The sequence below is a fragment of the Chiloscyllium punctatum genome, chromosome 2 (assembly GCF_047496795.1).
Source record: "Chiloscyllium punctatum isolate Juve2018m chromosome 2, sChiPun1.3, whole genome shotgun sequence".
Lineage (NCBI taxonomy): Eukaryota > Metazoa > Chordata > Chondrichthyes > Orectolobiformes > Hemiscylliidae > Chiloscyllium > Chiloscyllium punctatum.
Window position 1 is genome coordinate 47696657 of NC_092740.1, and position 14934 is coordinate 47711590.

Sequence of the window (14934 nt, forward strand, 5' to 3'; positions counted from 1 at the left end):
GTGTCGCTGCAGATGACCACTGATGAGTTAATCTCTGCCTATGCCCTGTAAATCTGACTAAATCCAGTCCGTCTTCACTTGTGCCCGTCTAATCATTTACAAATCTGCATTACCATAATGCCAGCATTGTCCACACTTCAGTATTTTTTAAAAGAAAATCAAGATTACTTAGCACCCCTAATTATTCAGCTTCTGATTTTTTTTTGCAGTTTTCTTCTGTTTTGGTGTCAACGAACTTGGATAATATATGTCTATCTTACTTCAAATCATTCATTCAGTGTAACTAGCAAAATTACTAATAATCACTAGTCACTTCCTGCTACACTAACATGGTTTTCCTTGCCTTAATTTTCCCCCAGTGTTTCTGTCTGACATCTGTATTGTAGTTTAGTGAGATTCTTTACTGATGACTTTTCAACATCAGTGATTTTTCTAATGCTATATTTGCAATATGTTTGTGTTTACCAGAAGTGGGATGCTAATTGATTGATAACACTGTTTTCAGAAATGTTTACATTTTTCTTTCTCATCTGATACCTAGATGCTGCAAATAAATGCTGGTGCTTTGTATCCAATGGATTACATGGTGTGGGTCAGGCAGAAGTTGTCATTCTGTTGCTTTGTATGCCTAATGAAAATATAATTCCCAAAGACATCTTTAACTTTTTTATTGCACTTTATCAGGATGCAACTAAAGGTATGTCTGTGATACCCCATTATGCAGTTAATCAAAAAGTTAATTATTGCATCAAACTAGATGTTGAAAATTGGCTGTTGTCATCTTCAGTCTAGACATTGGATTTTACATGTGTTATATTTGTAGCTAATTTGCAAAATGTAATTATTATTGAAATTGTATTGCAAAGTGTGGAAAAGTTAAATTGAAAAATTTAGTTTGAGAAATGCAGACATTCAATTTGATATAAATGAACCAAATTTGCAGGTTAAAATTTTTTGAAGAAACGTTTTCTTTCAATCATACTTCGTCTTCCTCCCCACCATATTTGTTTTCTTGATTTGACCCTCTTCTGTGGTTCGTTAAATACAAGACTTGAAAGGTCATGGTGGATAACTGGTTTAGCTAATCATGAATATCTGTTTAATTGAGCTAAACTTTTCAATTTAGCTTTTCCACACTTTGCAATGCAATTTCAATAATAACTAGCTATCCATGCTAAATTGAGAACTATTCTAGGAATATTCTAAAATGTAAAGATAAATCCCAGATTCTTTTTCTCCCTCTAACTCCTTTCTGCTGACTCCTTAGCTCTCACATCCAACAAAAAGTTATATTAACGATTCAAACTCAAACGTCAGATAAAGTTGCCATAGTCCAAGAGGACCATAAGGCTGCCCTCTCATTGAAGAGAGGTAACGGGTGGTGCTTTAACCTGAAGGTCACTATTCATCCAGCAAGGGGCAAGTTTGTAAAGATGGGACCTGCATGTTAACTTTAGGCAGTATGGAAATTGGCATCAGTCTGCATTGCAAACCATTTGAGCTAACTGGCGCCCCCAAACTTAGTGCAGAAAATATGATAAAGATGTTTTCAGATGATACACAAAACGGCTGTGAGGAGGAAGAACTTAGACAGGATGTTAATGATTCTTTTAATTAAACAGAAAAATGAAAATGGGACCTAATCCAGAAACATGAGAGAATGCATTTTGGGCGTGCATCAAGACAAGGAAATAGTTTGTGAAGAGCATACTGGGCAGTATTCTCCCTCATTTTTTTTGTTTCAGTACAGCATGTGAAAACAGGAGTCAGCGTGGAACCTTGGAGCAGCTGTGCAGTTGTCCACCTCAGAGACAGTGTTGATGTAGAGTCATATGGTAGAATAGAGGGAGCTTGGAATGAATATCTCTGATCATTAACGGTAGCTGATAGGTTTATAAAGTCATTAAGAAGGCATATGGCGTTTTTCCTTTATTAACTAAGGCAAAGATTATAAAAGCAACATAGTTATACTGAACCTGAATAGAACACTTGTTAGAGTGCTGCATGGAATCTTGAACTCATAAGGAAAGGTGTCATTGCACAGGGGAGAATGTGGAGGAGACTTAGGACGACATTGTCAGGAGTTAAAAATTCAACTCTTGAGGAAAGTGTAGGTCGGATGGGGTGCTCTGGATGGAGTAGATTCAGACGTGACTTAGTTGGGTGTGTATAAAATTGAGACGCTTAGGTAGAGTAAATAAAGGTGATCTGTTTAATTTTGTAGGATGTGAAAACAGGGAGGATAGATTTGAAGCAATTGGTAGAAAGACTCAAGGAGCAATTAGGGTTTTTTTTTGGTTGAGACCCACGGTCTTTTCTCTCCAAGCAGCTTTCTGCCCTGGCTTCAAACAGCATTCTAAGTTGAATCCCACTTGACATACAATGTGATTGTGACAAAGGTAACTACTACTCCTAAAGCTTCTTGAACTGTCTGTGGACTTTGACATGTTTGATCATTACCATCCTTCTTCAGCTTGTGCTTCCATGAGGAGGTGGAAAAGTTCATCAACTTCAGCAATACCTTCCACCCTGATCTTAAGTTCACCTGGACCATCTCGCACACCACCTTCGCCTTCCTTCCTGGACCCCTCCATCTCCAGCGAACAACTATTTCAACCCCACTGTCACCCACAGCTACCTGAACTACACTTCTTCGCACACCCCTCTGGTCAAAATGAGATCCCTTACTCCCAATTCCTCCACCTCCCAGGAGGAGCAATTCCACTCCAGGACATCCCAGATGGCCTCCTATTTCCAGGATCGCAAATTTCCCTCCTACGTGATCAACAATGCCCTCCAGTGCATCTCCTCCACCTTCCACAGCTTTGCCCTTAAACCCCACGCCTCCAACCACAACAAGGATAGAATACCTTGGTCCTCCTCTTCCACCCACTAATATCCAGATAAAGCACATTATCCTCTCTATTTTTACCACCTACCATCAGACTCCCACCAGCAGAGATATATATTCCACCCCCTCCTCCCCGTTCCACAGCAACCATTCCCTCTGTGATTCCTTTGTTAGGTCCATGCCTCCCCACCAATACATCCTCCACACCCAGCACCTTTGCTACCTTCCCTTCCCTCTGTCCAAGGCCCCAAAGGATCTTTTCACATAGATGTCTACAGCACGGAAACAGAGCCTTCGGTCCAACTTGTCTTTGCCGATCAGATGTCCCAACCCAATCTAGACCCATCTGCCAGCATCTGGCCCATATCCCTCCAAACCCTTCCTATTCATACACTCATCCAAATGCCTCTTAAGTGTTGCAATTGTACTAGCCTCCATCACTTCCTCTGGCAGCTCATTCCATACATGTACCACCCTCTGAGTGAAAACGTTGCCCCTTAGGTCTCTTTTATATCTTCCCCCTCTCACCCTAAACCTATGCCCTCTAGTTCTGGACTCTCCCACCCAAGGGAAAAGACTTGGTCTATTTATCCAATCCATGCCCCTCATGATTTTATATACCCCTATAAGGTTACCCCTCCACCTCCAACGCTCCAGGGAAAACAGCCCTAGTCTAGTCAACCTCTCCCTACAGCTCAAATCCTCCTGGCAACAACCTTGTAAATCTTTTCTGTACCCTTTCAAGTTTCACAACATCTTTTCCGATAGAAAGGAGACTAGAATTGCACACAATATTCCAACAATGGTCTGACCAATGTCTTGTATAGCTGCAATATAACCTCCCAATTCCTGTACTCAATACTCTGACCAATGCAGGAAAGCATATCAAACGCTGCATTCACTATCCTATCTACCTGCGACTCCATTTTCAAGGAGCTATGAACCTGCACTCCAAGGTCTTTGTTCAGCAACACTCCCCAGGACCTTACCATTAAGTGTATAAGTCCTGCTAAGATTTGCTTTCCCAAAATGCAGCACCTCACATTTATCTAAATTGAACTCCATCTGTCACTTCTCAGCCCATTGGCCCATCTGGTCAAGATCCCGTAGTAAACTGAGCTAACCTTCTTCGCTGTCCACTACACCTCCAATTTTGGTGTCATCTGCAAACTTACTAACTATACCTCTTATGCTCACATTCAAAATCATTTATATAAATGACGAAAAGTAGTGGACACAGCACCAATCCTTGTGGCACTCCACTGGTCACAGGCCTCCAGTCTGAAAAACAACCCTCCACTACCACCCTCCATGACCTTTTGAGTCAGTTTTGTATGCGAATGGCTAGTTCATCCTGTATTCCATGAGATCTAACCTTGTTAACCAGTCTCCCATGGGGAACCTTGTCGAACGCCTTACTGAAGTCCACATAGATCACATCTACTGCTCTGCCTTCATCAATCCTCTTTGTTACTTCTTCAAAAAACTCAATCAAGTTTGAGACCTGATTTCCCACGCATAAAGCCATGTTGACTATCCCTAATCAGTCCTTGGTATTCCAAATACATGTACATCCTGTCCCTCAGGATTCCTTCCAACAACTTACCCACCACTGACGTCAGGCTCACTGGTCTATAGTTCCCTGGCTTGTCCTTACCACCTTTCTTAAACAGTGGCACCACTTTAGCCAACCCCCCAGTCTTCCAACACCTCATCTGTGACTATTGATGATACAAATATTTCAGTGAGAGGTCCAGCAGTCACTTCCCTAGCTTCCCACAGAGTTCTGGGGTACACCTGATGAGGTCCTGGGGATTTATCTGCATTTATTCGTTTCAAGACATCCAGCATTTGCTCCTCTGTAATATGGACATTTTTCAAGATGTCACCATCTATTTCCCTTCATTCTTCATCTTCCATTCCCTTTTCACAGTAAATACTGATGCAAAATACTTGTTTAGTATCTCCCCCATTTTCTGCAGCTCCACATAAAGGCTGCCTTGCTGATTTTTGTGAGGCCCCATTTTCTCCCTGTTTACCCTTTTGTCTTTAATGTATTTGTAAAAACCATGGGGATTCTCCTTAACTCTGTTAGCCATAGCTATCTCGTGTCTCCTGATTTCCCTCCTAAGTAAACTCCTACTGCCTTTATACTCTTCTACAGATTCACTCTATCTATCTTATCTATACCTGGCACATGCTTCCTTTTCCTTAACCAAACCCTCAATTTTTTTAGTCATCCAGCATTCCCTATACCTACCAGCCTTTCCTTTCACCCTAACAGGAATATACTTACTCTGGATTCTCATTATCTATTTCTGAAGGCTTCCCAGTTTCCAGCCGTCCCTTTTACCTGCAAACCTCTTTCCCCAATTAGCTTTTCAAAGTTCTTGCGTAATACCGTCCAAATTGGCCTTTCTCCAATTTTAGAACTTCAACTTTTAGATCTGATCTATCCTTTTCCATCACTATTTTAAAACTAATAGAATTATGGTTGCTGGCCCCAAAGTGCTCCTCCACTGACACCTCAATTCACTTGCCCTGCCTTACTTGCCAGAGTAGGTCAAGTTTTGCACCTTCTCTTGTAGGTACACCCACGTACTGAATCAGAAAATTTTCTTGTATACTCTTAACAAAGTCCTCGCCATCTAAAACCTTAACACTATGGCAGTCCCAGTCTATGTTCGGGAAGTTAAAATCCCCGACCATAATCAGCCTATTATTCTTACAGATAATTGGGATCTCCTTTCAAATTTGTTTCTCAATTTCCCTCTTAGTATTAGGGGGTCTATAATACAATCCCAATAAGGTGATCATTCCTTTCTTATTTCTCAGTTGTACTCAAATAACTTTCTGGATGTATTTCCAGGAATATCCCCCCTCAGCACAGCTGTAATGCTATCCCTTATCAAAAATGCCACTCCCCCTCCTCTCTTGCCTCCCTTCCTATCCTTTCTGTAGCATTTGTATTCCGGCAGAGGTTTTCCTGCACATCCATCCATCCATCTCATCTACTGTGTCCATTGTTCTTGACGTGGTCTCTTCTACATTGGGGAGACAGAATACCAACTTGTGGTGTGTTTCAGGGAACATTTCTGGGACACGCACCCAACAACTCCACCACCTTGTGGCCGAACACTTCAACTCCTTCTCCCACTCCACCGAGGACATGCAAATCCTGGGCTGCACCCATCGCCAAATCCAAACCACCCAGTGACTCGAGGAAGAACTCACCTTCCACCTTGGGACCCTTTAATCACATGGCATCAATGTCGACTTCACGAGTTTTGAAATCTAACCCCCCCCACCCCACCTCGTCCCAGATCCAACCCCTCCAACTCTGCACCTGTCTACCTTTCTTCCTATCCGCTCCACTCTCCCCACGTCCTATTGCAATCACCTGCATCTACCTATCGCCTTCCCAACTACCTTTCCCCCAGCCCCACTCCCATCTTCCTACTTATCTCTCAGCCTCCTTACCGCTCCACATTGCTGATGAAGGGCTAATGCCCGAAATGTCAACTCTTCTCCTTTGATGCTACCCGACATGCTGTGCTTTTCCACCGCCACACTTTTTGACTCTGACTCTCCAGCATCTACAGTTCTCACTTTTTCTCATCCTCCTTCAGTACCTAACCCTGTTAAGTTTAATTTTGCCTAATTTTCTAATCAATCCATTCAGAGAAATTATCGCACTCCTTTGAAACAGGTGGGACTTGAACCTGTGTGTCTCAGTCCATTGAGTAGGAATACTAACACTGCACAACATGAGGACCCTAAATGATTTTCTTTTCCCCCCCTCAGGAGCATCCCTTTAAGTTGTGCTTTAACCTATATTTTTCTCTAATGAACTGGTTCAGAGATGTTATTACACATTTCTGGAACAGGTGGGACTTGAACCTGAGTCACCCAATTCAGTGTTAGGGACACTACCATTGCACCATAAGAGCTCTTACCTAACCCCTGTTTCCAGTTGGTTAAAACTGCACTTTGCCTCAACTTGAGGCCTTCCATAACTTGTTGCCCAACTCTTAACTTACACCAAGTCACATTTTGCCATCACTGAGTTTGCTGACCAATATTGGCTTCTGTTCTAGTAATGTCTTGATTTTAAAATGCTCAGAATTGTTTTCAGATTCCTCCATGATCCTCTCCTCCCTATCTCTCTAACCTCCTCCAGCCCGTAGTGCAAATGTTTAAGCATTATCTAGTTTTGACCTCTTGAGCAATCTTAATTAAACCGTCATACGAATTGATGACCGAACCTTTGATTATCTGGAAGTCAAACTATGGAATTCCCTCCTACACTTACTACTTTTGTTTTTCGCTTTTGAGACACTCCTTAATAAATAGTTCTCTGACCAAGCTTTGGGTCATCAGACCTCATAGTTCTTATGGTTCAGTCATGTTTTGCTTTCGTAAAGCTATAAACTGCAGAAATATAAATTGTTATAAATATTGCTTACCTTTGGTTCCTATGAACGTATCTTGCTATTTACTCTCCCTTTTTGTCAAACAGGAAAACCTGTTGGAAATTTAGGAAATGTTACCTTCACCGGAAATTTTCTCGGCAGTCAACATCATGGAGGATTCCTATTCGTCACACCCACATTCCAACCATTGACAGAATTACTACTTCCAAGTAGTCCATTTTTGTTTGGAATCCTCATTCAGAAACTGGAAGTTCCTTGGGCAAAAGCATTCCCTATTCGACTCATGCTAAGATTGGGTGCGGAATATAATGGTGAGTTTCTTTGAGGGTTTGACAGATCAGATATCAAAAGGTCGTTTCCCCTTGTGGGCAAATTCAGGTTGAAAGGGCATAATCTCACTAAGGGGTCATCCAGTTAGGACAGAGAAGAGAAGGAATTTCATCACTCAAATGATCGTGGAATTCTTTACTGCTAAAGGCTGGGTCATTAAGTATATTCTAGGCTTTGAAAGATAGATTTTTAATCAGTTAAGGAATCCAGGGTTAGCGGGAAAAGGCAGCAAAGTGGTGTTGAGAGCATTATCAGATGAGCTATGATATTATTGAATGGCAGAGCAGACTTGACTGGTTGACTGACTTTTGCTTCCATGGGGGAAAAAAATCTCACTCTCTCTTTCGAGTGAGAACAAAGTTTCTTCTTCTTTGAACTGATTGCCCTTTATCAGTGTATTTAATGTGTAATAGTTCTATCTTGTGTTGGTCGCAATGTGTCTGTAAATGGTGCATTTATGACACTGATCAGGAGATTGTTTTCTTTAGGAAAAGCATTCAAAACTGTACTTCAAATTTCAGATATCTGAAAGTAACTGTACAGATAATAGACCTATCTATAGTTATTGTCAATAATGATTCTAATGTTTTTGCCACAAAGTTGTTACTAATTGGTGCATATTTCATTTCTAGTTTATCCTTGTCCTTTAATGAGTGTCCGATTCCGTAAAGCACTCTTTGGGGAAACAGGTCATACCATCATGAATTTGCTGGCAGTAAGTGTTTTGCTTTCTATCCTATTTTCTGTACTTCCTCCCCACTCCCTCCCTCCCTCCCTTTTGTACTTAACCATCTATAACGCGAAGCAAAATATATCAGTCCTATTTCAGATTTTTGCACTCCCAGAATGCAAATTGTGCAAAATCAACTCTAATGGATGGACCCACTCGACTGTGAGGAATAACTGAAGTGAAATGCTCATACATTCGCCTTTGAAAGTAATCTCCTGGCAGATGTGAAATAAACAGCATAATTTCTACAGCATTTTAATAGATTGTAATGCAGTAATCCAGTACAACTCTTGGGTGATCACATTGCAGTGTATGCCTAAATATATTAACTTTCCAGAGCCACACTAACATGCATGTGGTAATGGGTAAGTTTGTGAAAAACAATTTGGAATAAAATTGAATATTCACTTTAAAAAGATAATGGCAGTTGGAAGGGGTGTGTAAAAACAAAAACCTTCTGATAAACTTAATTGTGGTTTTTGAGGAAATAAATATATTCCGATCTTGGCTAAGGAAATGCAGTGCAGGTTGTATTGTGGATTTGCAAAACAAACAGAATACGACAGTTTTTGGTGATATTTAGATATTTTAAGGAAGTGGTGTAACCTGGGTAAGAAACTTTTTAACTGACATGCAGATCTATTGATTAGATTAGATTCCCTGCAGTGTGGAAGCAGGCCCTTCGGCCCAGCAAGTCCACACCAACCTTCTGAAGAGCAACCCACCCTGACCCATTCCCCTACATTCACCCCTGACTAATGAACCTAACACTACGGGCAATTTAGCATAGCCAATTCACCTAACCTGCACATCTTTGGACTGTGGGAGGAAACCAGAACACCCAGAGGAAACCCACATAGACACTGCGAGAATGTGCAAACTCCACGCACAGTTGCCCGAGGCGGGAATTGAACCCGGGTCCCGGGCGCTGTGAGGCAGTAGAGGTAACCACTGTGCCGTCCTTGTATAGATGCTCTTCAGAGTGTTTCTATAATTAATGGTGTACCCCTCCAGGGATTAGACAGCGTTGTATGTATTGCTTTAGAGATCATTAGGTGGATGTTATCAATATTTGTATACAGCATTACAGTTAGAAGTATGATTACTTTGAGAGCTATCAGTAACTTCAGAGTGTTGTGTTATTAGAATGGGCTGGCAGTGGTGAAACTTACTGAACTGCACTGAGTCCTGGTAAGCTTTATTTGTGAAGTTATTAGATCAGGTTGGGAGGAAAGTTTATAGATGTGTTCAAAATTATGAAGGATTTTGATGAAGGCTATTTGGCTTTGATCTGAGGCTAGGAATCACAGTCAAATGTTAAAATTTTTGAGGACAATTCTCATCCAGTTGTTTCGTGCCTTCAACTTGTCTCTTTTGGGCCTATCCTATTCTTTGTTTAGAATGTAGGAGGTTGGGGCAGATCTGACAGCAATGTATAAGATTGAGAGGCATGGATAGGGTGAATGTACTCTGTCATTTTCCCAGAGTTGGGGCGAGCATCAAGTTTAAGGTTAAAGGGGAAAGAAAAAAAAGGAACTTGAGGGCAACACTTTTACACAGTGGGTAGTACGCATATGGAATAGCTGCCGGCAGAAGTGGTTGAGGTGGGTGCATTAACAACATTTAAAAGGCATTTGAACAAATATATGGATATGAAAGATTTAGAACGATATGGTACAAGTGCAGGGAAATTGGGTTAGCGTGGGTGGACATTTTGGTTGGCATAGACCAAACCAAAGGGCCTGTTTCCGTACTGTAAGTCTCTGTGGCTCTTGATGACTCTATCCTGGTGGAATAAGAATGAAACTGGCACATTGGTTGGTATGATTTTGTGACTGACAGCCGGGTTTTTCCTGATTAAACTGAAGCAGTTCCGTCAATGTGGAAAACTTAGGGTGACCTAAGGCTCGTTGGTAATGTCCCTACTTCTGAGCTAGGAGGCCTGGGTTTGAGTCCCACATGCTCCAGTGGTGTGTCCTAACATTTCTGGACGGGTTGACTTAAAATATCTGAATATCAACTGAGCAGACCTGTCTGCCTTGTCCTGGTTTGTTGATTGACTTTACCAGTTTATTCTTTCTCTTTCAATTGAGTGACATGTGAACTTCAAAAATTAAGGCTATCATGTACTGTGGGACCAAAAGTCACCCTCAGATAGAAATGTCATATTTCTGTGCTTGAGAGATATTCTGTGACTAACTTGACTGAATAAGCATTTGTAGTTATTTTACTGGTACAAAGCACGTCATTTCCAGTATCATATTATATTGGCATTTCATCTTATAACATCTGGGTCATTCAGTCTAATATCATAACCATAGACAACTGATCAAGCAACTTGGTTTCAAGATAATTTTGTGTTGATTTTATTGCTCAGTATTTACGGTTGAACCTTTGTGCAAGTGTTTCTTAGTTGAATTTTTGTCATTAATATTTATATTTTTGTCTTTTTTGTTTGCAGGATCTTCGAAGTTACCAATATACTCTGCCTACAATTGAGGGATTAGTACTACTTGTGGAGATGGGGCAAAGCACTGTTAAAATCCCTAAGCGAAGGTACAATGAGGTAAATAAGAATCAAACTGAACTCTGTGTGGTGGAGACTTGTATCAGATGTGTGTATTGGTAATAATTTATGCCTTAGCAAGAATATTTGTTATCGACTCTTTCAAAGGTTGCTTGTTCCTATTTTGCAGGTCATGAAGGTGGTGACCTCTTCCAATGAACATGTGATTACCATGGGGGCATGTTTTAGTTTGGATGCTGACTCTCACCTGGTCTGCATACAGAATGATGATAAAACTTATCAAACACAGGCAAACACTATAACTGGGAAGTCCAGGAAAGGTAGCTTGCATTTTGTTGTATTTTTGCATTCGTGGAAATTGACAGAGCACTATGAAGCGCAATGTTAAGTAATTTGTTTTCCAATGTGCTGTAGTTACAGGAGCCTCTTTTGTGGTGTTTAATGGAGCCCTTAAAACAACATCAGGGTTTATCGCTAAATCCAGCATAGTGGAAGGTAAGAAAACGCAGTTTGATAGAAAGCTAATGTCTAGTTCAAGATGTAAGCAATATCCAGTTAGGAAATAATTTTGATTGTTGCTTCTCCGCGGCCTTTGTCAGTTTAGTTCTTCATGTCCAATTAGGATTTGGATGGCTTAATATTGGTCTGTACCATTTATTGAGAACAATGATTTTGTTTTTAAAAAGTGCTGGAAAAGGATATAGTTAGATTATTCTTGTAAAGAGTGAGTAGATGTAAAGGAATGCATAACTGTCTTCTATGCCCTAACTATTTGATTGATCGTGATATCTCAGAATTGTATTGACGCAGGAGGCAGCCATTTGGCCCATCATGTCTGCATTGGCTCACTGAATGTTTTGACTTTATCCAAACACTGGTCTTTTCCCCATTACCCCATGCATTATTTATAGTTAAATTGTCATCCAATGGCCTTTTCTATACCTCAATTGAATTAGCTACCAACACATTTCAAAACACAGCATTCCAGACCTGAACTACTCGTTGGGTGAAAAAGATTTTTCTCCCCTTGTGTTTGACTCTTTTGCAAAGCACTTTCAATTTGTGCTGTCTAGTTGTTGATGCTTTCACGAGCAGGAATAATCTCTCCCATTCTACTTTATCCAGATTCCTCATAATTTTGAAACGGTTATCATATCTCCTCTCAAACTTGGCTTAAAAAATAAATTAGTGATATTATTAGATCCAAAGAGGAGACTTATAAAATTGCCAGAAAAAAACCACACAGCCTCATGATTTGGGCTTGCTTTTAAATTGAGCAGAAGAGAGCAAAAAGTTTGATCAAGAGGTAGAAAAGAATATGAAAGCTCACTTGCAGGGGCTGTAGAAACTGCCTATAAAAGCTTCTATAAACATGTGAAGACAATAAGTTAGTAAAGACAAATGTCAGTCCCTCACAGTTAAAAGTGGGGAAATTTATAACGAGGAATAAAGCAATGACTGAAAAATTGAGCTCATGCTTTGGTTCTGTCTTCACAGTAGAGGACACGAATAATATCTCAGAAACATAAGGAAAACAAAGGGCTAGTGAGAGAGCAAGATTGAAGGAAATCACTATTGTAAGAAAATGGTGCTGGGAACATCTGATCTGGTTAAAGGCTGCCAGAAAATTACCAGAACCTGAGTATCTGCATCTCAGAGTACTTATGGAAGTGGCCCAGGAAATATTGGTGATCATCTTCCAATATTCAGTTGACTCTATAGCAATTCCGACAGATTGGAGGGTGACACGTGACACCACTTTTGTTTTCTCTTCCTTTATTTTTAAAGAAACAGAGCATTACAGATTAGTTAACCTACCATCAATAATGGGAAGAATGTTGGAGTCTAGTATAAAAGGTGTGATAATGGAACATTTGGAAAACATTAATTTGATTAGATGAAGTCAGCACAAATTTGTGGAAGGCAGATGATGCATAACATGTCTACTGGAACTTTTTGAGGATATAACTAGTAGAATAGATAAAGGGGAATCTGTAGATATAGTGTATTTGAGTTTTCAGAAGGTTTTTAATCAGGTCCCTGATAAGTGGTTAGTGGGCAAAGTTAAAGTACATGAGATGGTGGTAAAATATTAACACTGATCAAAAATTGGTTGAGAGATGGAAAACAGTGGGAATAAATGAGCCTTTTTTCAAGTACTATGCAGTGACTGTTGAGGTACCATGAGGAGTGGGCTTGGGCCCGAGCACCAGCTGTGCATGTTATATGTAAATGACCTGGATATGGGAACCAAATGTAACATTTCCAGGTGTGTTAATTACACAAAACTGGGTGGGATTGAGAGTTGTGAAAAAGACAGAGGCTTCAGGATGATTGAGAAAAGTTGAGCAATTGGGCCAACACTTGATAGGTTCAGCACAGCTTAGTAAAATGTGACATGATGTAATTCTGTGTGAAAAGGAAGAGTATTATTTAAATGAATGGGGAAGTGTGGATGTAACAAAAGAATCTGGGTGTCCTTGTACACAGTGAACGTAGACAGGTAAAAGCAGTAAGCATTTAGACAAATGGTATATTGGCCTTAATTGCAAAGACTTGGAGTTCAGAAGTAGAGATGTCTTATTGCAGTTATACTGGCCTTGGTGAGATCTTACCTTGACTATTGTATGCAGGACTGTCCAGTGTGGAGAGATTGGTTCAACTGGGTCTGTATTCACTTGAGTTTAGAAGGATGAGCGGGGATCTGATTGAAACATATAAAATTCTAACACAGCTGGATATACTGGATGCAAGGGATGCTGTCCATGATTGGGAACTGTAAAATAAGATAGACAGTCTCAGGATATGGAAAATATAGACTTTTTTTGGACTGAGGAGGAAAAATGTCTTCACTCGAAGTGGATGAGCCTATGAAATTCTCTATTGCAGAGAACTATAGAGATCAATTCATTGAAGGTGTTCAAGATTGAGCTAGTTAACGGCATGGCCGAGTTATACAGAAGAATTTGTTTCTGTGCTGTAGATCTGTATGACTCTGTAAAATTTAGAAAATTTTAAAGGGAACAAAGAATATGGGGAGAAGACAAGAATATGGCATTAAGATAGAGGATCAGCTGTTTGTTGCTGTTTGTTGCTGGAAGAGGCTGAATGGCTGACTCCTAGTTTTTATATAATGAAACCTAGAATACCTTGATGTATTAACTACATCCTGTTTCTGACCTGCCACTTGCTAGGACTTGTGTTCATAGCCAGGTCTCTCTGCTGCTGCACACCCTTAAGAATTGTACCTTTTATGCTTTCTCACCATGTTCTTTGTACAAAAATGTGGAGCTTTTGTGCCACTGTGATAGTGTCCCTACCTGTGAGCCAGGAGGCCAGGGTTCAAGTTCCATCTGCTCTGGAGGTGTGTAATAACCTCTGTGAACAGGTTGGTTAGAACTTTTTTTGTAATCTCCCGCTTCTATTAAACTTTTTGTCACCTATTCACTGACTTCACTAACTTTTTTTCAAGTTCTAAATTGACCTCCAAGGTTTACAATTCTTCCACGTTTTCTGTCGTCAGAAACTTCAAACTTGTCCCCAGTGTACCAAGACCCTTCCTTTAGCTCAGATAATATCCACTAACCATTGGTCTCTGTTCCCTATCACTCAGTCATGTTTTGTGACCATGTGCTGCTGTCCCTTTTATTCCATGACCTGTCAGTTTCTGTTCTATGGTCCTGTATCAAGTGCCTGTTGGAAGTCGATGTACATCACGTCAAAAGCCTTATCCTCATTAATCTTCTCTGATACCTCTTCAAAATAATAGTAAGCTAGTTAGATACAACTTTTCCCTTAACAAATCTATGCTGACTCTTCTGAATTAGCCAATACTACTTCATGCGGCTATATATTCTATCCTGAAGCTTCTCTTCAACACTATAGTTAAATTGGTCTGTAATTGATGGGCTTATCCTTAACTTTTTTTTAAACAAGCAAGTAATGTTTGCATTTTTCTTCTGGCATCTTTGCTGCATCTGGGGAAGACTGAAAGATTGTGGTCAGTACCTTTTACAATTCCTATTCTCACTTTCTTCAATGTCCTTGGATGCATCTCATCTGT

The 14934-nt window shown here is 40.3% G+C and overlaps 1 protein-coding gene across 6 annotated transcripts in view; it reads left to right on the top strand.

Moving 5' to 3' along the window:
- The window catches only part of zfyve16 (zinc finger, FYVE domain containing 16), a 69179-nt gene that overhangs the window by 39442 nt on the left and 14803 nt on the right, over positions 1 to 14934 (top strand). For all 6 annotated transcript variants that reach the window (XM_072582161.1, XM_072582175.1, XM_072582184.1 and 3 more), the window contains 6 exons: positions 542 to 697; positions 7371 to 7595; positions 8247 to 8329; positions 10806 to 10910; positions 11041 to 11191; positions 11286 to 11366. In XM_072582161.1, coding sequence (XP_072438262.1) covers positions 542 to 697; positions 7371 to 7595; positions 8247 to 8329; positions 10806 to 10910; positions 11041 to 11191; positions 11286 to 11366 — 801 coding nt within the window. The remainder of the gene's footprint in view (positions 1 to 541; positions 698 to 7370; positions 7596 to 8246; positions 8330 to 10805; positions 10911 to 11040; positions 11192 to 11285; positions 11367 to 14934) is intronic.